This window comes from Penicillium daleae (genome assembly GCF_028827525.1).
Source record: "Penicillium daleae strain IBT 16125 chromosome Unknown utg000006l_segment0_segment0, whole genome shotgun sequence".
Taxonomy (NCBI): domain Eukaryota; kingdom Fungi; phylum Ascomycota; class Eurotiomycetes; order Eurotiales; family Aspergillaceae; genus Penicillium; species Penicillium daleae.
The window spans coordinates 4,290,748-4,314,967 of record NW_026623154.1 but is presented as its reverse complement, the minus strand read 5'-3'; the positions used below and the strand labels follow the sequence as shown (position 1 = coordinate 4,314,967).

The window sequence follows — 24,220 nt, the reverse complement described above, 5'->3', positions numbered from 1 at the left end:
TGTAAGCGTTGAGAGAGATCGGCTTCATTGAAGCCTTGTGCGGAGTAGAGCAGGGGAATACTCTACGGGAAGCACTGTGGTATGCGTGACGCAGGAGGTTGTTCCTGCACATCCTTGCATGAATTTGTTGATTTTAAATAATTCTCCCAAATCGAGAGTTGCAGCCAATTGTGGCACTGAATGTCAGTAATTGAGATCCCAACCGCCAAGGTCTCTGAAAAAGAAAACACATACATATAGCAGGGTTAATCTTGTACATCGCCCGCTGTCATGGTCAGAATAGCCGATAGCCGGTCGCGACCTGTTGCCTCTTCGTCAGTCTTGTTTTTTTTTAACTTGTGGTTTTCCTTTAATCATTAGCGGGCGATCGTCCGCCCCCGGAATGACTAATTAACAAGTTCGATGCTTGATAGATCACATCGCCGATCTCTCCGGGAAGCATAATACATACTGTTGTTGCCGCCGCCCCAATGCAAAAAGCAAAATTTATTGCATCCCGAGGGTTGATCATAATCTCAACCTAGAAATATCCTTGCCAATAGTCCCCAGCCATATCAGCTCCCCACAGTTCGTGTTTAGGGCAGCCTGGCATCCACTTTATGCTAGGATGTGGACCTCAGCCATGTTTACCCTATAGGAACTATTAGGTGGTTAGTAGTCACAACCAATTCTCAATATACTCCGGACTCCGTGCAGCTAGCTATACCGGGTTTTGACGGATCGGCAGGGACCGCAGGGCCTGGTTCCTGCAGCCACATTCCCCGGGTTGAACATGTCCTACGCTGCCATCGCTAGTCATCTTGGCCTAGCAAGAGGGAGCTTGCCAGGAACCCTGTTTACCGTTCCGCATCAAGTAAGAATCTACAGTTGCCACCAGCAGGGTCCCTACGTTATTGACTTCTCTGATCCGCTTTGTGAGACCAATTGCATCTAGCTCGACAAAAACATATCTGTTTGGGTGACAAAGTACAGTAATCCTCAGCTCGAGGCATCTTGATGGGGGTCTAGAATACTGAACGACGAATATAAAAAGTAATCCTGTTTCCAGTTCAAGTTTGATTCTTCATTCTCCAACTCATCACTTTTCCAACCATTCTCCTACCTTCAAGGGCTTTCAGTCACTCATTTCCCAAATAATCACCTCTTGTTTTTATCAACCCCCCAAACCATCAAAATGAAGTTCTTCGCCTCTGCTCTCCTCTTCGCTGCCACTGCTCTGGCTCTCCCTTCCTCCGGTGACGGTGCTACCAGCCAGGGTAACGGTGTTCAGTACCCCCTTTCAAGGACGTTTCCTTCAACCAGGCCAACGCCAAGTGTGGCAACGACGCCGTCGTCTCCTGCTGCAACAAGAAGTCTACCACTGGCTCGGTCACCACTGCCAACAACGGGCCCCTCGCCGGCGTTCTGGCAAATGCTGTGGGTGGCGGCCCCGGTGCCGACGGCCTGGGTCTCTTCAACGGCTGCAATGACCTCAACCTGAACGGTAAGAAGCTTACTGAGGTCCTGCAAATATTTGGCATTGTCTGATTTCCGCGTAGTGCCCGTCCTGAACCTCGTTCCCGTGAACGCCCAAGATCTGGTCAACAAGAAGTGCCAGCAGAACATTGCTTGCTGCCAGAACACTCGCTCCGAGGCGGTATGTCATTCTTCTCTCTTACTAGTCCTCATGAAAAGACGCAGCTAATAAAATTTAGAACGGTGATCTTGTCGGCGTTGCTCTGCCTTGCGTCGCTCTCAGCAGCCTCATTTAAATCTGACCCTTACGCTGCCACCCGCCCCGAGCAGATGATTCTGCGAGGCCTACCTTGTGCAATGCCATTGGGCCTACATGGGGAGAAGTGTACAATGCACTTACGTACATATATGTACACATGAGCGCCTGGGCGAGGGCCTTTTGCTCTGGTGCATCGAGATCAGCAACTTCTCATCCACGGGTCGCTGCTTTTTCTCTCGCGTACCATGTCGTTCGTTCTATTCTCATTTGTCGTCTTTGTTAGGACGTTCAATTAATGTAATTAAAGCATATTTAATAGAAGGTCCTTGCTGCATACTACCAGTGTTTCTTGTCATCAAACTTGTTTTTGTGAAAGTCTAGGTTGATCTGTTACATTAGGTAGGTGCCTCTTTTGTTCGCAGATCTGTTTTCCCTCAGATTATTATTAATCTCGTGAGTCTTCGTTACCACCCAGTGGCTTGGCTTAAGTAGACAGGGAGTATGGAAGCACTGTAGTGTCCAAGAAGCGTCTAGTAATCACTCATATGGCTATCTATTGGTTTATGGCTGTGCAAAACCGAAGCAAATCCATCAGTGACATGGGGCTGTGCAGTAAGAGGAAAGCATGGCTACATTGAGCGATCCACCTTCACATACGGGTAGAGGATATAAGACTCTTTTCATTCGGACCCTGCAGCTGTCAAGCATCTTTGTATGCATGAAGGAGCAGAGGTATTGTGGATACGCCGATACCGGGCTGATTGGTTAGATCTACAGTCCACACTGGCAAGCCCACACTACCACACGAAGACAGATGCCGTAACACGCATAACTTTGACGGCGGACTAAAGCAGGATCTTGGCAACATTTCTACCACGGTCCATCCGGATCAACTAGTGGTGGTCCACTCCAGTCGAAACTGGCTCAGCCGGATTTACAGTCTCCCTCCACAACACTTGATGGAATGCACACAAAACAAGACTAGTCCACGTGGAGGATGAGGTGCACGTCAACGCAATACCAAATCCGAATCCATGGTCATAATCTATTCCAAAGATCCACAGCTTGTTCTCTTTCCCACGATTGGGATGGTTCGTCACGCCATGCAGGGAAACTTCGAAATTATCTGATCCGAGCGGGGCGCTGAGAGGCCCGCCAGCCGACTCAAAGTGGATCCCATGACCAGGTATTTTCCGGTATATACGCTGAATACAGATCGGTCGAGCGTATTACTTGTGTATACACTAATGATATTATGACAATTCAATTGATGAATCTGACGAAAAGTTCCGGAGCGAATATCCGCCTTTGGAAACTTGTTTGGCCGATCGCTGTCACCCTCGAGCAGAGTCGGACAGATATCCACAGACTCATCTCGCCCGGGGACAACTTCGGGGCGTATTCCGAACAGCCCACTGCAAGACATCGGGTTTAAGCGCTTATGGGTGCAAGTAGCTCAAGGTCTACCAGTATTCTACCTTGTTACTAGCAAGACCTCCCCTCTGAGAGGCTATCCTCAAGGACAACTACCACGATGAGAGCTTACAAGGCACCTCACGCTACTGTACTCACCTTCGCTTCTGTGTGTCCATGACGTGGAGTGGGCCCTCTATCATCCCAAGAGATTTTAGAATCATTGCAACGTACTATGGATGACTCTCGGAAGTTCTAACTACAACATTCTGACTACGAAGTATACTTTAGTACAGTATAGACAAATTGACGGGTGATGCCGCTAACCAGCTGTCCATCCCGTTTCCTTCGTACGAATCCACCTTCCAATACGCTGCTCCACCATGCCCGCCTATCTGATTGATCAATGGCTATCTAATCTGATACGGGGGAAAAAAATAAAACAATAAAAAATTATTGCCGCGGTATCATCGGCTCCTGTTATAAGCCCACGGATGCGCTCCATCTTTTTCCGAGATCGCACACTTGCTCTTCAACTCACCCCTTCGCCTTCCAGGCCTCTAGCTTGATATCAGCCATGGCTGTTCCCCGGAGTGTTCATCGACTGCAGCAGACGCTGTCCCATATCCAACCACCACCAGCACCCCTTCAATGGTCAATTGTAGCGGGACCGACTCAACCGAAGCTACTGGATATTACCCTGGGCGAGCTACTGACGCTGCAAGCGCTACAATATGGAGATTACGAGTGCTTGGTATTTCCATGGACCGGGGCCCGATGGACCTATGCGGATCTGAAGGATGAGGTAGATCGTCTTGCGCGGGGCATGCTTGCCATGGGCATTCAAAAAGGCGATCGCGTTGGCATTATGGCGGGTAATTGTGAACAGTATATTTCTATCTTCTTTGCGGCCGCGCGAGTCGGTGCGATTTTGGTGGTGTTGAACAACACATATACTCCCTCGGAGCTGTACTATGCTTTGAATCATACCGGTAACTCCTCCAATTGTACGTCCAATTGCGACAGATGAGTATGCAGCTAACTTGGGCCAATCTACAATCGCAATACAGATTGCCGCTTGTTGTTCATGACTCCTCACATCGGCCGCCATAACCTCGAGGAAGTCTTGAAAGAGCTAGGCCCCAAGCCCAAGCAGAACAACACTTCAAAATGTGTGGACGAGATTGTGATCCTTCGCGGTTACTACAAGGATTTCCCCACCTACGACGAGATCATTAGCCGGGGCCAGTCACAAGCGGCTCATCTACTACAGGATCGTGAGGCCGAATTGCGCCCTGACGACGTGTGTAACTTGCAATTCACCAGCGGCTCGACTGGAAATCCCAAGGCAGCCATGTTGACTCACCGGTAAGTATTTTGGAGATGGCACCAAATGGCAACTACAAGTTCAATGCTCATTAATTACTCGACAGTAACCTTGTGAATAACTCGCGATTCATTGGTGACCGTATGAACCTTTCTTCCTTCGATATACTCTGCTGTCCACCTCCACTCTTCCATTGTTTCGGACTGGTTCTAGGAATGCTGGCGGTGGTGACCCACGGCTCGAAGATTGTCTTCCCCAGCGAAACATTCGATCCCAAGGCAGTGCTACATGCCATCTCGGACGAAAAATGTACAGCACTGCATGGTGTCCCCACTATGTTCGAAGCCATCCTCAGCATCCCCAAGCCTGCTGGCTTTGATACCTCGAACCTGCGCACGGGTATTATTGCCGGAGCTCCCGTTCCACGACCATTGATGAAGCGACTTTTGGAAGAACTGAATATGACCGAGTATACCAGTAGCTATGGTATGAAACACGCCACAAAGCACCCCATTTGCTTTATCCGCCCTCACTTTTTTCTCCTATCCTTCTTCATTTCTTCTCTATGCTAATGCGATATCCTCTACTAGGTCTCACCGAGGCTTCGCCTACCTGCTTCAATGCCTTCACCACCGATAGCATCCACACGCGATTGACCACGGTCGGCAAGATCCTCCCCCACGCCCGCGCAAAGATTATCGATGAAAAGGGGAACGTTGTCCCTATTGGTCAGCGGGGCGAACTCTGCATCGCTGGATACCAACTCACCAAAGGCTACTGGCATAACCCGGAGAAAACAGCCGAAACTCTCGTCAAGGATGCCGACGGAGTGACCTGGCTGAAGACGGGCGACGAGGCTTCATTCAACGAGCGAGGCTACTGCAGCATCACCGGTCGGTTTAAGGATATCATCATTCGTGGTGGCGAGAACATATACCCCCTTGAGATTGAGGAGCGTTTGGCGGCACACCCACACATCGAGCTGGCCTCCGTTATCGGAATTCCCGATTCCAAGTACGGCGAGGTTGTTGGCGCGTTCATTCAGCTCGCTGCTGGTCACGCCCGACCAACCGATGAAGAGCTGCGTGCCTGGGCCCGGGAGACCCTCGGTCGTCACAAGGCGCCGCAATATGTGTTTGTCTTTGGCGAGGAGGGCGTTCCCAGCACGGTACCAGTGACGGGGAGCGGAAAAGTGCGAAAGGTGGAGTTGCGGCAGATGGCGACGGCAGCGCTGGCGCAACGAGGAGTCCAGGCGTAATGTAATGCTTTGTTGGCAACATTTAGAACGTGTCGGATTGTGCTATTACCCGGTCTATGAGTTCTTTTTCTGCCTATCACTTCATTTTCTAGTCTGGTTGTGTTACATAGTTAGAAGGGTTTACGGGTGAAAAATTTTCGATTGATCTCGCCGGACAATCTTATCAGATGGCGCGATTCGTGTCTTCGAATTTACAAAACCAAATACAAAACAAATGGAGCCTTCGGAATCCACTAGTAATGCTGACGAAAGCTGGGCAAATTGCGCGATTTCCTTAGCGACTTGGCAGGCCTGGCCAGTGTGTTTGGTCGGAGTTTCATTATTTTTTTTCCTTTCTTCGCTGGTTCTATTCTATTTTCGGGTTGGGTCGGATTAAGTGGCCTGTTTCGGGAAAATCAGATTAGATGCGGATCTTGTCTGATCGAGATTCCGTACGTGATTGGCCAGACACGTTCTCGACAAAGTCATTGGAATCCCGCCCAGAACCGCGGGACTCATGTCCCACGGATGGCAAGCAAATCCTCTAGGGTATTACTCAATGATTCTGCTCGGGGTATGCCGGGATACTCCAAGTACTCGTACCACCATCGGACTGGAACCCTAACACTCCACTCGACTGTCCTAGGCACCTTGCTCAGGTCACTCCGGCTAGGATCGGATTGGATCTGATAAGTTCGTACTGGCGCCAAGAGGCAGAATACACGAAATTCGGTAAGGGGTGTCGCCCTCTCCAATGTCTAGTGGACCAGAATTGTGGAACATCACCCATGTCGCATCTGATAAGATCAAAATGATCTACTGTATTCGGGCTGGCTGGTTGCCGAGCCAGACATCTTCCCCCTTGATCGTTGGCGGGCCTTGCTCATAGCACAGTATATTATACTTTGTACAGCCAGGATTTTCACATTTCGTGGCCCTTTTTGCCTTTCCCCTCCTTTCCTTACTTTGCGCCCTCCCTGCCTAGTTTTTCCCTCAAGATGCCCTCCAACGACGGCGTGCTGGCAGTTGCCCGCTCCTTTCGAGTTCTCGTTATCGGTGGCTCCTATGGAGGTCTCTCGGCTGCTCTGAATCTCTGGGATCTCTCGCGAGGTCGCCTGCCTCGCTTCAACTATGCCTACGAGGGCCCACCCCCAGCACACCGGATTCCCATTCAAACCACCATTGTGGATGAGCGCGACGGATACTGTATGCAAACGCGAACTGCTGGTAAACGAATTATGGCATCTTGCTAACGCGGTCGTCCCAGACCATCTCATCGGGACTCCCAAGTCTCTGGCTTGCGAAAAAATGGCCACCGAGTCATGGACTCGATTCCAAGATATTCCCGCACTCAAGTCTCCAAATTTCAAAATCATCCAAGGCAGCGTCAGCAAGGTAGATTGTGCCGCCAAGGTCGCCCACATCACAGATACGACGACTAAGTCAACTATCACCGAGCCCTATGACTATCTCATCGTGGCTTCCGGCCTGCGCCGAGAGTATCCCACCGTTCCTGAGTCTCTGCAACGGGATGATTTCCTCGAGGAGGCCAGGAAACACGCCGAGAATGTTCGAAATGCCCAAGGGGTTGTGATTGTCGGTGGAGGTGCGCGTTTTTCTTCCGGTATCATTTTTAATTTTGCCTTTTCTGATTAACCTAACTCTTCGATCGTGGAACCACAGGCGCAGTTGGAGTGGAAATGGCTGCAGAGCTGAAAATGCTTGAGCCACAGCAGAAAGTGACCCTGATTCATTCCCGGAGTCGGCTACTCTCCTCCGAGCCATTGCCCGATGAGGTTGCAAAGCGTGTTTGCTCTATTCTGCAGGAGGAAGGTGTTGAAGTGATACTGGGCCAGCGGGTGATTGACACCACCGCGGTTGATGCGGAAGCTGGCCAGCGAATGTGGCGCTTGACACTGGGTGATAGGCAGCAGATCATGACAGGCCATGTATTGAGCGCCATTTCGCGATGCGTTCCCACATCCACGTATCTACCAGCGCAGACCTTGGACAAGGAAGGTTATGTGAAGGTCCATTCATCGTAAGTCGCGTCTGAACTTTCTCCATCCGTACCTCTTTTGAGATAGTCGACTCACACGCTACCAGATTGCAATTTTCGGGAGATATCCCCAATTCAGAGCATCATTATGCCGTCGGGGATCTTGCGGCTTGGCCCGGTATTAAACGCTGTGGAGGCGCAATGCACATGGGCCATTATGCAGCGCTGAATATTCATCAACAGATGCTGGCTGAGTGTAGTGGAGAGAAGCCCAGCTTGACGACCCTCAATCCTTCCCCCGCCGTAATTGGATTGGCCCTAGGAACGAAGGCTGTCTCGTATACACCAGACGAGGGTACACGACATGGAGAGGAGCTCCTGGTTAGCTTGTTTGGAGAGGACATGGCCAACACCAGTAAGTTTACTGAGACAATCCCATCTGTGCAGGCTATCTGAGCCCCGATGATGGCTAACTTTGAAGCTCAGGCTGTCGTAATTATTTGAAATTGTCCGAGCCGTGCCAGGCGTGATAACTATCTGCCCGAGTGTGCAGTCGACGCGCTAACATCCACAGGTGGATTGGACCATGCTTTATGGGAGTTTGAAGTTCTTTGCTCTGAGTACAGCGTACTTTCCGAAATTGGCAGGAAGGTCGGAGTCTCTTTTAGGACGGGTCACTTGTGCAATGTCACGGTATCCGATATAGACTGATTTTTACTGAGTCCGGAATCAATGCGTTTGGCTTCCACGATGTCACCTCTCTAATGAATAGCGAAGGAATACCTCCGCTCCGTGTCATGTATTGAGTGTTGGACTGGAATGCGGATACTGCCAACAGCTCACACAGTAGGAGGTGTGTCTGCCGAAGCGATCAATCGCACCCAGTTGGAAGCCCCGGCAAGAGAGACAAACTACATAGAAGTTGCCATTCATGACGACATGAGCTCCAGGGCCATAACGTGCCTTGCCACTGCGAGGTTTCAGTCCACAGTCGACGCAGAAGCGCTTGCTACTATCCCGGCCTTCTCGGCTCCGGCGCCGCCGTAGCATGCTCTCTCCAAACTGACTTGCCGGGCGCAGCCGAAGACAGTAGCGACACGCGTAGACATCGCGTAGACGGGCCCAGTCGGTTGATTCGATGAGTAGCAGTTCCTGATGTGATGGCTTGGGGATCAAATCGTAAAAGTAGGCACAGGTCAGCCTGAAGTGGAGCAGATCGTCGAGAGGGAGAAAGGAGGTAATCAAGACATGCAGTTCAGGGGGGAGCCGAAAGACTGGGGGCATTGATTGGGGTTAAATGGGGAGATCATGTCTCCGTGGAGGATTTGAGTTATATGGTGGATGGGCGAGTTGGAGATGGGCAGACTTGAAGATGACGAGGTTCCCAGGAAGGTGAGTTGGGCGGTTGTGGTAATAATACCATGGTTACCATACATAGACTGGGGTGAACTGTAAGCACTTTGTGTGATTATGGTCCATAAAGTACCGTCATGGTATGTATCGGACTGACGGTTGACAGTAAATCCGTTTGTATGTATCTTTTTTCGTGGATTCAATGGATTTTGTTCCGTTTGGTATTCACGATAGTGAGAATAGTGCATATCTGTTCCAACTTGAGTCCACTCTGCGTCCACTCTATTGGCTATCATAGGTCATTCAGGCCGTTGCAGACCCTGGTTCCTGGAACTACTCCTGGAACTACTATTTAAGCTGCTTATGCTTACGATGACGCTGACGCCAAGACCAGGTGGTTGTTTGCTATTCGACGACCATTGAACAAAGGACCATGATCCCGGGCTCATTGTTGACTTTCTCTCTCTTGTACAACCTGACATCCTTCTACTTTTCTCTCGTGGCACCCCAATGCATGCTCCTCCTCCCCCTTAAGAACCCCACTTGCCACGGAATTCATTCCCTGCGGATTAGCAATCCGTTTCCACCTGTTTCCACCCCACCTCCATTGGCCAGCAGTGCAACGTGTTGAAAATGATCAGCATTATTAATCCAGATTCCAGGGGGAAATCCTCCATAGGGATTAAAGTCGGTCAGGAGCGGGAAGGCGGGGCAGGGTTCTACAGGGGACGTCTTTAAATCGGGATTTACCTCCTTCCTGGAACCTGGAACCGTGGCTTGACTTTATACCCTTCTGCAGAACTTCGCACCTCATTCTCCTCCACTATGGCACCATTCGGCACGATTTACTCGTACATGCCCAGCCCTCGGGTCATGAAGGTACTGTACCTTTTGCTTTGTCTCTATTTGTCCCCTTGCGAACCTTATCAGTGGCGCGGCTTGGCTAACACCTTTCGACATGACAGGCCCAGGCTGCGGCTAATGTGAATGGCTTGGAGCTGACCATCTTCCCCGACTTCGCCATGGGCAAGACCAACAAGACCGAGGACTTCCTCTCCAAGTTCCCTCTTGGCAAGGTCCCCGCCTTCGAGGGTGCCGACGGTACCAACCTCTTCGAGTCCGACGCTATTGCCCAGTACATCGCCGAGAGTGGTCCCGCCAGCGCCCAACTACTCGGTGCCACCCCTGCCGAGCGCGCGACCATCCGCCAGTGGATCAGCTTTGCCCAGGGTGAGATCCTGGACCCCGTCACCCAGTTGGCCCTGTGGCGTCTGAAGATGCGCCCCTACGACGAGGCCACTGAGAACAACAACCTGCAGCGCCTGGAGCGTTCGCTGGGCTGTCTCGAGACCCACCTGAAGGGCCGTTCCTGGTTCGCCAGCGAGGAGAAGATCAGCATGGCTGATATTACCGTTGCGTCCGCTCTGGTCTGGGGTTTCTCCATGTCCATCGATGCGGAGATGCGGGAGAAGTTCCCTCTCACTGTGGCCTGGTATGAGCGTGTTATTCAGGCTGAAGGTGTGAAGCAGGCCTTTGGAGAGAAGAACTTCGTTGAGAAGCGCCAGCCCTACCAGGGCTAAATTGGTGTTTTCTCGAGGATTCAAGACATGATAAACACCCTTAAAAAGTACTAAATAATGACGAATGAAATATCCACTGATCATGACTGTGCAGAATAATGATGTCTTGATAAATGAGCAAGACAATACTAGTGAAATGTAAATACTACAGGTCCTGAAATCGAATTGCGAAAAATTGAAGTGTTAAAACCTTCGATACGGAAAAAGCACTACATGAGTTGCTTCGTTACGCTTCGTAATATGTACGACATTGGATGATACATGCTTGCACATCATAGGATCACAGATGGCGAAACTGTCCAGGGTAACTTTGTACAGAGAATCTTTCAACATGAACATGAGAAGGGATATGGGTATAAAGGTATAGAATCAAGATATGAGTATATATAGCCTGCTCTCTCTCACAGGCGAGCCATACCGTTCCGCTCGCTTCGAGGCTTACCCAATGCCCGAGCGACATTTCGGCTGGCCCAATCGGCAATAGCCATGTTGGTGACCATCGGGTTAACACCACTGGCGCTGGGGAAGACCGACGCATCAACAACGTACAAGCCATCTGTTCCCCAAACTTGGCAGTCCGGGTCCACCACGCTAGTCTTGGGAGTCTTGCCCATGCGACACGTTCCCATCTGATGCGCACTGGCGAACAGGCCCCGTTCGGGGTTCAAGGGGGACTTGCGACGCAGCTCGGCGATCCAATTCTGCAGAGCAACATCATTGGTGCCCTCTGGAGCATCCGGGTTCGACGCGTCAGGGCGGATGAAAGGCGGGATATCACGATAAGTCGTGTGGAACTCCTTCGCACCGGAGATATAGGCGATCTTCGCGGCGGCGATGATGCCCTCCACGATATGGCGCCGATCGAAGGGCGAGACGGTATAATCAATACGAGGCCGACCATCCACCGGGTCGGGGAAGACCCGACCACCATCACGGTCCTTGGTCAACGTGATGAAGCTGGTGCTGCGACTCATGCCCGCAGCCCAGAGCTTATAGTCCAGACCGTCTCGCCAGGGGAAGACCGGAATATATACGGATGGCATCATCGACACGGCTTCAATCTTCACGCCGTGACCGTGTCCATCCAGGTCCTCGAACTCGTTGACCACGGTTGTCAACGCGCCACCTTCCCACGGGCGAACAGAGTCGTCAAATACGGCACCACCGCCCATGACTGTTCAAAAACATGAGTTTGAGAGATATACCAGAGGTATGATGGACCTGGCTTACCTGGATGCAAATGCAAATTCTTTCCAATCTGAGAATTCTTGATGCCACTCCGCAGCAGCAAAAGAGGGCTCTGCAAGGTACCCGACGAGACCACCACCTTCTTCGCCTTGATGATCAACTTGCGTTGCACGGCGCCATCGCCACTGATGCCGAGATACGAATCGCGCGAAGTCCAAGTACCTTCCACACCGACCGCAACCCGCTTCCCATTTTGGGTCTTCCCGTCAAATTTCACCTTATCCGCCTTGAATCCTTCGATGAAGACTGCACCCGCCTTGGCTGCGTCGGCGAGGAATGTCTCCGTGGGGCCTTTCTTACCGGCCGAATGGCAGCCCAGCGTGCAGTAGCCGCAATAGTGCTCGCTGTTGCCGGTATTCTGCGGCACTGCCTTGGCCGCATAGCCGAGCTTGCGTGCGCCTTCCAAGATGACGTTGTTCTGTCGGTTGTGCTCAACATGCTCGATGTTGACTCCCATCCGGTCACAGACACGGTCCAAACTTCGCTGGAACTCGAGTGAGGTGAAGAAGGGCAGGCCAGTATCGGCCCATTCTTGACGAACATATGCCTGCGTCTGAAGGGCAGCAGACCAGTTGACCGTACCACCACCGCCCCACGTTGAGCCTGCCAGGACAGCCATCGTTCCATCCTCACTAATAGTGGCTCCCGCGTTCTCAAACATATTCACATATGCCTCGTTCGGCGTCATGGGGAACGACTTGCTGGAGTAAGAGTATGACTTTTCAACTACGAGCACTCGAAGACCGGCCTCGGCCAGGTTCTTTGCAGTTACTGCGCCTCCGCAGCCGCTACCGACAATCACCACGTCCGTTTCAATCGTCTCGGGTTGATCTCCAGCAGGGAACTGCAGGAACTCATACGGGAAGCCATCGGTCGGCTTTCCATGCACGGGAATGCGAGGAATTCCGAGAACTTGATTCATGGTCGGACTCGCCATCACCCACGACTTCTTGACGATTGCCGAGAGTCCGCGATAGACCGCGCGGAGGGGGGGCAGTCGGGAAGTGTCCCATCCACGGAAGACCTTTTCACGGAAGGCCACGGGCTGTTGATGAATTGGTGTGGTGGACCCGGTTAGTATCAATGAGCCCGCTCGAGTGCTATTTCCGAGGTTAGGATTGCGATCGCACACAACGAACTAAAAGGAAAATCCATACTTGAGAGCATTCATAATCAACCCAAAGCCACTCTTTCCTTCCTCGTGTACATAATGCCCGAAAATGCGCTCCACGTATGCACGGAAGAGAGGATTCGACGAGACATCTTCTTCCAAGTAGATGGCCGCGACCTTTACGGCTTCAGGGCCGGGGATCAACGAGGACAGCTTGGTCACGGCCGAGTCCCATTCTGCGGTTGAAATGACCTTGTCGGTTGATGATCTGACGGTAGCAGCCGTCCGAATTGACGGGATTATAGCATCTGCCAATGCAAAGAGTGTCGTCCATTGCGTCTCGGAAAAGAACGACGTATCCGGGCCTGGAGGAAGAGGCACCTCCAGCGGAGTATATTCGGAGGCAACCAGGTCAGACATGCTGACGATAGAACTTTAACCCCCAAACACGAACCGCCACGCTATGCAGGGTCTCACAGATCCTTATACGTCCAAAACCAGAATGGACGGAGCACCCGCACTGCAGCGAGGAAAAGCAAGAAAGAGTAATAATAATAATGACAATGACAGGGAGTGGAGAGGTCAGATATAACCCCGGATTCCGGAGCCAACGGACCAACGCTGGTCTTCCCCACAGTCTGTTCGCACGGTGCCCAGGTCGGAGGTTCGGGATCAGAGCCTCGGGACTAATGAAACGTGTCGGAAGAAGAACGAGGGAAAGGATGGGGAGGGTGATCGAGAAGAATCAGACCAGGCCATGTCTCCTCCTCTCCCAACAAAGCGCGTAAAGGGTTCGGTGAAGATTAACATTGGGACTGGGAGGGGGCGTAGGGCCTCGGTTAGTTGGAAAAGTGCCATGAAAACCAGAGAGCTTGGGATCCAGTTTTTTTAGTGTCTTTTTTGGCATCAAGTGGGTCAGTTCCCACGCGTCGAACCAGTGAAGATGCTCCGGTCGCAGGCGATCGTCAGGTTCTCGGAGAAGCTCGTGCGGGCGAAATTTCCCTGAATCAGCCGAGATTCACAGCCATGTGCATTCATTCGGTGGATGAGAGAGAGATATAGAAAAGATCAGCCCGTATTTTAAGTTGATTGCCTTGTACCTCAAAAGAGAAGTATCTATCCGACGTGTCATTTATTCTTCGAGTACGGAGTACTACAATAGATAGGATGGTACCTACCTATCGATGATGGTAGTACTTTGTTCGGAGGACTAGTAACTGGTGTCCCGATGGCCTGGTTATGGTTTCATATATGACATGATCGAAGCACCTTGATGAGTATAGTTCACAGCGATACTAGCGATCCTAGCTAAAGATTACTGGTTCTTATTTAAAAGGCATCGTCAGGAAAGATCTAATGTTTCTTTCGGTATCAGGTAGGAGGAAGTCTAGCGAAAAGTACGGAGAGTGGATTAAGAAAGAAAACGACGGATGATCATAAGAACCCCATCGAAAGGGAACTATTCCCCCGGGATATACTACTGTCAAGTATGTGATAACATCATGATCACTAGAATGGAAATCAAAAATGTCAATCAATGAGATCTCCACCGTTCGAGAGTTGGACCTTCTGACCTGCAGGACCGGAGTTTTCCAGCCGAACTTAGTAGGTGCCTAATCTAGCCATCTGCTACTAACTACTGTACGGAGAAGTTACTGTATGTTAACTACCGACTAGGACTAGGCAGGTATAGCGACTACTACACTAAGAGCGCAACAGTCTGGGAAATAAGCCTATTCCACACCAAAACCTAACATATATAAGCTTTGATTATTCAATATTTTGATAACATACTAGTTATATAGTTTTTTGTACTTTAAAAGATTGTTAAATATCTAAAATCTTTATTCTACTCAAGAAAATCACTACCTAAATATTCTAATGTCAGGTACATAGTAGGAAAGTAGTCCCCTTTTTCCGAAGATATATATTTTGAACGGGAATGCTAACAAAATATCTTCATAACATAGCATTTAATCTATACCTAGAACTTAAACCGCTACTAATCAGAGATTAAACATATAAGAATACGATCGACCTTTCTTAGTATACATTTAAGTGATTTCTTTTCTATATATTCAAAAATTTTTACCTAGTTACTAACAAAAATACCTATTTAGCGCTAATTAAAGATTACCACTTAGATTTCGATAAAACTGAATGCGACCGTAAAAATTAGGCCTTTATGTCTAAATAATTAGATAAAAATAATATTTTAGAAGGAAACACTTAGATCTATATTAATTGAATACTTGAATTATTCAAGTTGGTGACGATATTAGCAATCAAAAGTAGTATGGTAGGATGCAGATTTTGCATTTCCCAGACTTATCATACAGATTTGTACCTTAGTATAGTGACTATGTAGATAGTGCAACTTGTTGATGCTCATCAAACACTATCTACTAGGTCCATAACTATGACTATGGAAGCTATCGATGTAGCTCCGAGTGCACTGACGCGGTCGCCGCTTAGCTGAGCTTCAATCACCGCCAACCTCCACCTCCACCTCCACCACCTCCACCCTTCATACTTTCTCAACCTCCCCCAACTACTACCTCCTCCATCTGCACCTTGCACCATGGCAGGAGAATCCAATCCCTCCACCCCTGCTAGCGCCGGCAAATCACCAGCCTGTACCCTTCCCCCCGACAAGGTCTTCTCCATTCAGATTGGCTCCGAGCTCTTTCGCCTGTCGGGAGCCTCCATTGCCTCGGACGGTCGGTGGAGATCCAACTCGTTCCGACGATCGTGAAAGTTAACATGTCACTCTCCATGCAGCACCCTCCTACTTCTCCCGCTTCTTCGAGGAGCAATTGCGCCTGGTCGATCCCTCCAATGTTCGAACTCTCTACATTGATCGCGACCCAGCAACTTTTCAGGACATAGCCCGCCATCTCCAAGGTACATACAGACAGCAACGCGCAGGGCAAGACGCGCAGATGCGACAGCCTGCACCCTCAATATATGGACCACTACTAACAGTCATACAGGATATCATGTCCAGCCTCGAGATGGCGCCCAATTTGTGAAGCTATTCGCCGACGCGCAATTCTACACCTGTCAGATATTCACCCAATGGCCCCAATTTTGCGACTGACCACCCTCCCCCATGCTGACCAACGACAGTGCCCCGGTTAATGTCCCAATTATTCGAGTCCGAGATCTTCATCCAGATCGGCGACCACCACTTTCAGATCCCTCGTGACATCTTCTCCGGCCCTGGTGATTCCCCGAACTTCTTTTCCCTTGGTTTCGGCGCGTTTTTTTGCCTCGCCCTCCGAGGTCTTCCCCGGGCTGGACCGCGTTGGTCTCCTTCGACCCCCCGCTATCGTGCCCCCGAGCGTCCCCAACCGGTCTGCAGACGTGTTTGCAGAACTGCTTCACCTGCTACGTGGATACCCGCTGCATATTCGAAATGCCGATCATCGTGCAGAGCTGTTACGCGATTGTCGCTATTTCCATCTCCGCGGACTGGAGCAGAAGTTGATTCCCCACCACATCAGTTACAATCCTTTCCGTCAACGCTCGGAGATTGTGATTCGCCTGGAAGATGTACGACCGTCCGGTATTCACTTCGCTCCGGATACGACTTCTCGAACCGGCGTTGGGTCGGTGCTATACGCTCGTCCCTTCGTCGACGAGAACCCGTCCGATTTGATCTTGGAAATTGCAGACGCCTCTACTATGGTCAATCGAGCTATCCGCCGGGCCGATTTCGTGGGATTAACCAAGTCTCGCATGGCGAGCTTGCTCCAAGTAGTGGCCAAGAGGATGAATCTTCCGAATTTGCAATTGGGCGCGATCCCTATCAAGGTCCGCTGGGGACAAGCCACGGATATCGTGGTGGACGGTGAATCGAATTACACCTGCCCGGCGAATTTTGCACCAGATTTAGAGACGGATGATGATTTACCGCCGGCCAAGCGTCACCGTACGGATGGATCTGAATCATCTTACAATGAGCCATGCGTGATTCGAACAGGGCAATGGCGACTACTGGTGGAGCCTGACAATAACGGCGCATACGAGGCAGTCCTGGTCGCGGTCAAGTTGGACACCTGGACGACTGCGCGAGTGCGAAACCAACAGCAAAAGTTCCTCTGAAGATATTATCTAGTGGGGACACGTCAACTGAAGAGGTGTCACGACTGCTATGCAAGGTGTGATATTATACAGGTCAAGGCGTTTTCGACCTTGCCCACGATCTCTAATCGGAAAAGCCATCCCACTCTTCATCCTCATCGCTGTCATCAGCGGCATCATCTTCGGGATTACCGTCTGCAACATGATCATCGTGGGACTTCTTGACAGGTTCTGTACCAACGCCTTCCGAGTCACGTACAAACCCAGCAACAAAGAATCCTCCCAACCCTTCAGCATCGCCGGACCAACAGCGCAGGCAAGCCTCGAGGTCCTCCTCGGAAAGTGCGGCAACCGATTCGCTCTCCTCCGACTCCACGCCGGTCTCCATGTCTCGATCACGACGCACGCCACGATGCTTCCACCGGCGTAAGCCCTCTGGCTGCTCGTCGCGTCGTAACAGTCGCCAACCACGCTCTCTAGCAACGTCCGATGCCAAGAGGCGGGCCACTACGGCCTCGTTCTCGATCAGATGGATGGAGCAGGTGCTGTATGTAGCGTGGGTTGCGTTGGGAAATCTCAGTGCATGCTCGACGATGCGCGCCTGCAGATTCGACAACTTTGTGAGTCGATCATTGTCAATTGTGCCACTTGGGATATCATTCTCATCCGAGGGGGCGGCACTCGGCTCTCCCATCGTCACGTTTGATGATGATTCCTCGGGCTCATCATGATCCTCGGTGCCGCGTTTCCTTTTCTTGCCGTTGGGCTTGGAAGACTTGACCACTTTAGGTTGAGGAACTGTCAATTGGGGAACATCATCTCGACCCACAATGCCACTGCCCGAACAACTTGGATCAAGTAGAAGACCAGATACATTCTCAAACTGTGAATCCATAGGGTCCAAGGCCAGAAAGTCCTGGCCCTGCAACACAGTAACCATAGGGTCTGCCCCAGCTAGCGAGATCATCTTCTGCAGCGTTTTAGAACGCACTTTAGACGCATCCATAGAAAATATCTGTTTCCGAGGATTTTGCTGCTTTTGCTGCTTGGCGAGTAACGATGCCATGTGGGTAGTCTTGTTTCCCGGAGCAGCACAACCATCCACCAAGTCCCCCTGCCAGGCATCCTTGGGCCCGCGATCACCTAACAAGAGATATGCGGGGAAGCACGACGCCTTATCCTGTAAGATAATCTCCCCGTTCTTGTATGCAGGCGACGACGTAAAATCCGCCCCAAAGGGCACCGCCACAAGATCGGGGATATTAGGATCCATGTACAACAACTTCCGCTTCGTCCGATCATCCTCTGCCGGGGCAAGTGCAGCAAGCGAATCTACACGCTCGTAATCTGCGAATGTAGTGCGCAGTTGATCATCGAGAGAACTCCGGATATTATTCACGCGCACCCAGCGCGGATAAACGAAATGGGCCGTCCCATCTGCCTCGCGCTTCTCTCTCAGCACCGCGGCCTTGAGCAGGTCTACCGAGGCACAACCCCGACGCACGCGAGCCTTGGTAAATTCAGCCTTGAGACGAACTTTATGCCGCTCCACCGCTTGACGAATCGGGTGTGCCGCCGGCGCTGCAATGCCTTTCTTCGAGAGGAGATGGTCATAGACCAAGAGGAGAGCCAGAAGCGGAGTCAACTACACGAGAATCATGGGTACTTTGTCAGTCAGTCAGTATGACATGTAGATTCCCCTGGGGCATTGCGCATGCTCACCTTGCGCTCGACGCTGAGAATATCGGCATTTTCAATGACCTCCGCCAGGACGCGGTCCCATTTGGAGGCCTCGGTGATCAGGGCATAGATTTGGGCGGGAGAGGCGCGGAGATTGCGGGCGCTGTAGATGCGGGATTTGAAGGAGCCTCCTGCTGAGGGCGCGGTCAGGATTGCGACCGCGTCGAAGTAGAGGGACATGAAGGGTTGATGCGATGCTGTGGAGCTACACAATCTCTCAAAATCGGAAAAGATGGAAAGATAATTTGATGAAATGATGGAGATCGTGGGTTGTTTGACTTGTTTGCATTCCTGTGGGTCGACTTTTTGTATGCCATCGAGTTCAGCATTATCAACATGGATGATCGAGGTAAGAAGAAGACCTATGGCCTAATGTATCTGATGCTGTAAGATCTGGTTATCTGATTTTTTATTACTCTTTATTTTCAATTGAAATATGAGATGCCTAGCTTAGCATTTAAAGTGACAGACAATCGGTGAGTCAGTGGATGTATACTCCGCGTCTAAGATGCCGATTATATATATGTCTTCCTCTCGGCAACTCTACCTCAATTCTGCGACACCACCTCCTACCACCTACTTCCCTGTTACCTCCAGCTCCCATAGAGCTCCAACCTATTTCGATCTGGTGGCCAGGAACCCTTCTTCACAAGACACATCGTGTCCATATCCACACACCGTGCAGAACCAACATCCATCGCAGAACAACCCATCATGACAACCTCAAAACCTACCTTCACAATCGCCATTCAACCCCCTCCAGGCCCAACAACCACCCTCCACCTCCCAACCCACCCCTCCGCCGCCAGCAACCCCCCACTCTTCAACGATGCAATGCAAATCCGCATGCGCGTCTTCGTCGACGAACAGCACTGCACCCCCGAATCCGAAATCGACGCCGACGACACACGAAGCTGGCAATGGGTGATCTACGCATGGACAGGAGCAGCAAACAACGCACAAGACTCTACTTCTTCTTCTTCTTCTTCTTCTTCTTCTTCTTCTTCAACGGCATCATCCATCCCCGTCGCAGTCATCCGTCTCGTCCCCCCACCGCAACCACCACACGCCCTCCTCACACACCCGCACGACGCGGCAACAAAACACCTTCCCGACTGGGACTGGACCCATGAGCCTTGTATAAAACTCACCCGCGTCGCCGTGCTCCCCGAGTACCGCGGCCACAAGCTGGGTCGACGTCTCGTCGAGACGGCATTGACGTGGGCCGCAACACACGCGGGGGAGATTGATGCCGCGGCGGCGCAATTAGCAACCCAGGCCCAGGCCCAGGGCCCAGCGCAGACGAATGACGATTTCAACTCGACGGTGGTTGAGGGGGGATGGTCTCCTGCTTCGTGGAGGGGATTGGTACTTGTGCATGCGCAGGTCGATGTGGAAGGGATGTATCGGGGGCTTGGGTTTGTGACGGATGAGGGGTTGGGGAGGTGGGATGAGGAAGGGATTGAGCATGTTGGGATGTTTCGGCGGGTGGAGTTGTAATCATCACTTGAAATAGAGGCCGATATGGCCATGGCCACGGAAAGTCGAGGGATTGTTTATAGAGTATTGGGACATAACGATACTGTACTACGAAAGTGGGCTGGGCTGGGCCATGGATGTGATAGACGTAGACAGGCATGAACGATGTGGTGTGGCGTGCAGGAAAGTGTGCATATCAGATAAGATACACCTATACAGATGAATTGCATACCGAAGGTTTACGAGAAGAGAACAAAAAAGCAAATAGAAAAACAAATTCGGGACTAGTCAAAAAAGTTGAATTTCATTCCGAGGGTTGAAGGCCCACGTCGTGTCCGTCTAGCGTTGCAGTTGAGGATCAGGCACCAGTGCGGAAGGACGGAAGAAGAGAAAAAGCAGAAACGAGATTGCCGCTCGAGAGAAGTGGCGGGGTATCCTGATCAAACATGAGAGAAGAAAAAAAGACCATGAAAAAGCCACTGCAAAAGAAACAGGAGCACGCAAGGAAACCAGAGACCGTTGATCCCGTCTAAAAAAAACATCATGCAAAGTGTCAAGCACGGCTACCCCGGAGGGAGGGTGTCTTGAACGGACAATAGAGAAATGGAAAGCAAAAACAAAGCACGCATGATGTTCATAACCCAGGACGCCTGTAGAAAACTCCGTATCCGATGGTCGCAAATTAGAGAAGAAGAAAATATCGAGGCCATGTAGAAAGATGAAAAAAGGCGGAGATATCAGAAGTGAAGTATGTCGAGAATGCCATTGCCAGACCCGCTGATCAGTATGCGAGACCCGAGATGAAGGAGGTCAACTCCATCATGAGAGACAATCTTCATTCGGTCAATTTAAAAGGTGCTCCAGTTCCAGTCACGGGGAACACTGGCAGCCACGTCGGCCGTCTGGCCGAGGTTAGCCTTGAGAGCCGCTCGGCCCGAAGTATCACTGGACTCGAGATCCTCGGCGGGCTGAGTGGCCTCGTCGCTCTTGGCGTCGATCGAGCTCTGAATCTTGTTCAGGCGATCGGTGCGAGTCTCTTCCCAGCGTTGGTAGGCACTCCAGCAGAGATCACAAGCCCGCGAGAGAACTCCATCGGGGTGGAAGCGGGCATTCTGATCGAGAGGCACGAGATGAGGGGTGTGGTTGTAGCAAAAGACATGGCCGCAGTGACGGCAGTGATGGCGGCGGGTGAAGAGGCCGAACGAAGAGCGGCAAGTGGGCGAATCACAGCTCGAAGAAGCAGCGTCAGCCTGGAGCGGAGAGGAGAGAAAGGGTTAGCACAGGACCGTTAAAACATGGTGGGACAGCTTATGTGATTTCGATTGCCAGACACAGTCAACATGCGAGCACGCCATTCCGATGACGAGCGCGACACGTCGACTGCGAATGGCGCCATTCTCACCAGCCCGGTCATATATATAAAGAGGGGGATATGACAAGACGATCGAGAAAACAAATCAAGGAGGTCGTGTTTTCACTCACCTTCCAGTGATCGCGGGTTGGCATGCCCGTAACCACGCCCAAGTGCTCGGTCTTCATCCACTCGTGCTCAGCGACCTTGCTGATGCCGCTGGACTTGCTCTCCATGGTGGAGCGACGACTGATGGGTTCGGTGTCTTCGTTCAGGCTGTCGAGAGAACCGTGCACACTGCGCGGAGGGGTGATGGGCGAGGACTTTTGAGGACGTTCGGTGGGCCGCAGTGCAGCCGGGACGTAGAGAGGGCCCTTGAGAGGACGCAACTGGCGGGACTGAAGAGGTAACTGATGGAGGGCGGCGGTGGTGAGACGCGGGGAAGTGGGAGAGTTATTCGCGGGTGTGGGAGTGGACGAGTTGGTGGGTGAGGGTTGGCCGTAGACGGAGATTTGGTGGTTGCCGGGTGCGGCCGTGCCGGTCGGGGCGGGGGCGGTGGTCGTGGCCGTCATAACGTGAGTTGCCATTTCGGAAGATGATGATGAGTGTTGGGGATAGGAGAAGAGGGGAGAGAGGGAGGGCGAGGAAGAAAGGAAGAAGAGGAAGGAGGAGGGAGGAGAGAGGACTGAGTTTGGAAAAGTTGGGAGAGGAAGAGAGAGCGAGAGAGCCGAGTCCCAAGACGGTTTGTCGGCGACAGAAGTAATAAAAGGGAGAAGAGAGCGAGAGAGCGAGATGAGTTCGGGACAAGTGATCAGTGGACCAGTGACCAGTCGGCTGAAGGTAAGTCCAATAAATCCAGAGCCAGAGGATTCAATAATAATAATAATAATAATAATCGAGTCCACTTTCTTGGATTTGCCGCGTCGTAGATTGGCAGAAGTATCCGGACGAGGAGACTCCGCGAGGACGAGCACACGACAGGGTCTCGGAGGTTGTCCAGTCCCGTGGAGAAGGCGAGAGGCGAAGGCGAACGGGTGCGCGGTGAATGGACCGAGTGGAGAACGTCCGGAGGAGGGGCGACAGGAGCGTTGAAGCAAGTGGAGTAGTATCCTTCAGAAGACTCGGTGGAAAAGTGGAGAGAGAGAGAGAGCAAGGAAGAGACGACGACGAAGAATAATGGGAGGCGCAGAACGAGATGGCGCGGAAGACGATCACGGCAAGGACGAGAGAAGAATAGCGGATTCCACAAGGGAGGTCGTTGAACGGGGGAAAGGGGCATTCAAATAAGATACGTTGAATTCAGTGTCATTCGAAAAGAATCCCATCTGATGAACCCAGAAAGGGGGGGGATATGATCGGGAGATAAGAAGATGTACCGGTACATCCACGATGGATGGGATGGATGGAGACTGTCTACTTGGATGTATCCAATAGACCGGACCACTACCGTATGTTTATGATCAAATGTCATGATTCTATCGACTCCCTCATCTACCAGAGTATCTCTTCGTCTTACCACCGTCTACCCAGATGAATGATTATTCCTTTCCCGCTTGGGTCCTCCAACTACCCGCTACGACACGGGCCCGCGGTGACAGATCCGGCCCTTTGCCGGTGTGTCCTCCCGTCTATACGACCTCGCTAATATATCAGAGGCAAGACTCGACATCCGGAGAAGCGAACCGGCGACTTGAACTACAGTACGGAGTAGTCACTCTCGCATCCTTGACGCAGAGACAAAGTAGTAACTGGCCAGTCGATCCCCGTATTCACCTCCAAAGGGGTACATTCTCTTCCCCTCGTCTCTCTCTCAAGCCAGAGTACATACATACTTGAGACACACCGATTGTTTCTAAACCGCCTCCTCTTGCTGACCGCTCTTTTCGACGAGAGAACTGGCCAGTTCTGGGAGATCCCGAGTCATCACAGCTCTCAGAGATGCTCTCACATATGTGTGCAAGGATCTATATCTCTGTCTACTCCATCCATCACCAACCAACGAAATCCTCTCCCTTCTCCCTTGCGGCGGGGATATCCGTCTTACTATCCAGAATCGTATTATTATAGTACTGACGGAGGATCCATACCCGAAGTATGATCCGCGACCCGTTGAGTCGGCACTCCACATTCATACTGTACTGCATGTTGGCACTTGCAGACTGGTTTTACACTATCAGTCTTTTCCGTCCTGTCGCATCATTATCATTTGATGGATTCGAATCTCAGAATGAGATCCACCATACATCCTGTAAGTGCGCCAACGTACGGTAAGTCTGTTATTTGCAGACTGCTCCACTTGGCCCCGCCAGCTCCGCCGTCCTCCGCGGAAGGAGCTCGTGCCATCCTCTCGATCGGGAGACTCGACCCTAACCGGTGGCCCATCCTTCTCGGTATACCCAAGTACCGATACATTTCGACCAGTTGATAGTTTCCCCGCAGGAGGAGGCATAAAAGGTATAATGTTATGATGCTATGATGTTATGATATTCAAAACCTCCCAGCCATCGATGTCAGCGGCCACATCCTCCCTCCCAGCGTGGATGGCCTCGAGCGGGTTCCGCCCGAGAAGTCCAAAAGGTGAG

At 51.4% G+C, this 24,220-nt stretch overlaps 9 protein-coding genes across 9 annotated transcripts; 6 read left to right on the top strand and 3 right to left on the bottom strand.

Moving 5' to 3' along the window:
* Positions 1-1,174: 1,174 nt before the first annotated feature.
* Positions 1,175-1,751, top strand: N7458_007259 (Hydrophobin; the record flags this gene model as incomplete). Its single annotated transcript, XM_056910641.1, has 4 exons — positions 1,175-1,264; positions 1,303-1,483; positions 1,539-1,636; positions 1,695-1,751. The coding sequence occupies 4 exons, from the start codon at positions 1,175-1,177 to the stop codon at positions 1,749-1,751; spliced, it is 426 nt and encodes a 141-aa protein (XP_056766345.1).
* Positions 1,752-3,704: 1,953 nt separating this feature from the next.
* On the top strand, positions 3,705-5,712 carry N7458_007258 (AMP-dependent synthetase/ligase; the record flags this gene model as incomplete). Its single annotated transcript, XM_056910640.1, has 4 exons — positions 3,705-4,134; positions 4,198-4,495; positions 4,561-4,940; positions 5,045-5,712. The coding sequence occupies 4 exons, from the start codon at positions 3,705-3,707 to the stop codon at positions 5,710-5,712; spliced, it is 1,776 nt and encodes a 591-aa protein (XP_056766344.1).
* Positions 5,713-6,689: 977 nt separating this feature from the next.
* Positions 6,690-8,146, top strand: N7458_007257 (putative pyridine nucleotide-disulfide oxidoreductase AMID-like; the record flags this gene model as incomplete). Its single annotated transcript, XM_056910639.1, has 4 exons — positions 6,690-6,897; positions 6,959-7,297; positions 7,375-7,732; positions 7,798-8,146. The coding sequence occupies 4 exons, from the start codon at positions 6,690-6,692 to the stop codon at positions 8,144-8,146; spliced, it is 1,254 nt and encodes a 417-aa protein (XP_056766343.1).
* Positions 8,147-9,868: 1,722 nt separating this feature from the next.
* N7458_007256 (glutathione S-transferase family protein) lies at positions 9,869-10,623 on the top strand (the record flags this gene model as incomplete). Its single annotated transcript, XM_056910638.1, has 2 exons — positions 9,869-9,922; positions 10,009-10,623. The coding sequence occupies 2 exons, from the start codon at positions 9,869-9,871 to the stop codon at positions 10,621-10,623; spliced, it is 669 nt and encodes a 222-aa protein (XP_056766342.1).
* Positions 10,624-11,024: 401 nt separating this feature from the next.
* N7458_007255 (GMC family oxidoreductase) lies at positions 11,025-13,402 on the bottom strand (the record flags this gene model as incomplete). The annotated part of the gene is made up of 3 exons (XM_056910637.1): positions 11,025-11,797; positions 11,854-12,971; positions 13,029-13,402. 3 exons carry the CDS (start codon positions 13,400-13,402, stop codon positions 11,025-11,027), a joined length of 2,265 nt encoding a protein of 754 aa, XP_056766341.1.
* A 2,161-nt stretch (positions 13,403-15,563) lies between these two features.
* N7458_007254 (uncharacterized protein) lies at positions 15,564-17,089 on the top strand (the record flags this gene model as incomplete). Its single annotated transcript, XM_056910636.1, has 5 exons — positions 15,564-15,702; positions 15,764-15,886; positions 15,976-16,044; positions 16,112-16,288; positions 16,347-17,089. 5 exons carry the CDS (start codon positions 15,564-15,566, stop codon positions 17,087-17,089), a joined length of 1,251 nt encoding a protein of 416 aa, XP_056766340.1.
* A 103-nt stretch (positions 17,090-17,192) lies between these two features.
* On the bottom strand, positions 17,193-18,988 carry N7458_007253 (rRNA (cytosine-C5-)-methyltransferase RCM1; the record flags this gene model as incomplete). The annotated part of the gene is made up of 2 exons (XM_056910635.1): positions 17,193-18,713; positions 18,791-18,988. 2 exons carry the CDS (start codon positions 18,986-18,988, stop codon positions 17,193-17,195), a joined length of 1,719 nt encoding a protein of 572 aa, XP_056766339.1.
* A 534-nt stretch (positions 18,989-19,522) lies between these two features.
* Positions 19,523-20,308, top strand: N7458_007252 (GNAT family N-acetyltransferase; the record flags this gene model as incomplete). The annotated part of the gene is made up of 1 exon (XM_056910634.1): positions 19,523-20,308. One exon carries the CDS (start codon positions 19,523-19,525, stop codon positions 20,306-20,308), a length of 786 nt encoding a protein of 261 aa, XP_056766338.1.
* An 827-nt stretch (positions 20,309-21,135) lies between these two features.
* On the bottom strand, positions 21,136-22,225 carry N7458_007251 (FYVE zinc finger domain-containing protein; the record flags this gene model as incomplete). Its single annotated transcript, XM_056910633.1, has 2 exons — positions 21,136-21,537; positions 21,770-22,225. The coding sequence occupies 2 exons, from the start codon at positions 22,223-22,225 to the stop codon at positions 21,136-21,138; spliced, it is 858 nt and encodes a 285-aa protein (XP_056766337.1).
* Between the last annotated feature and the right edge of the window lie 1,995 nt (positions 22,226-24,220).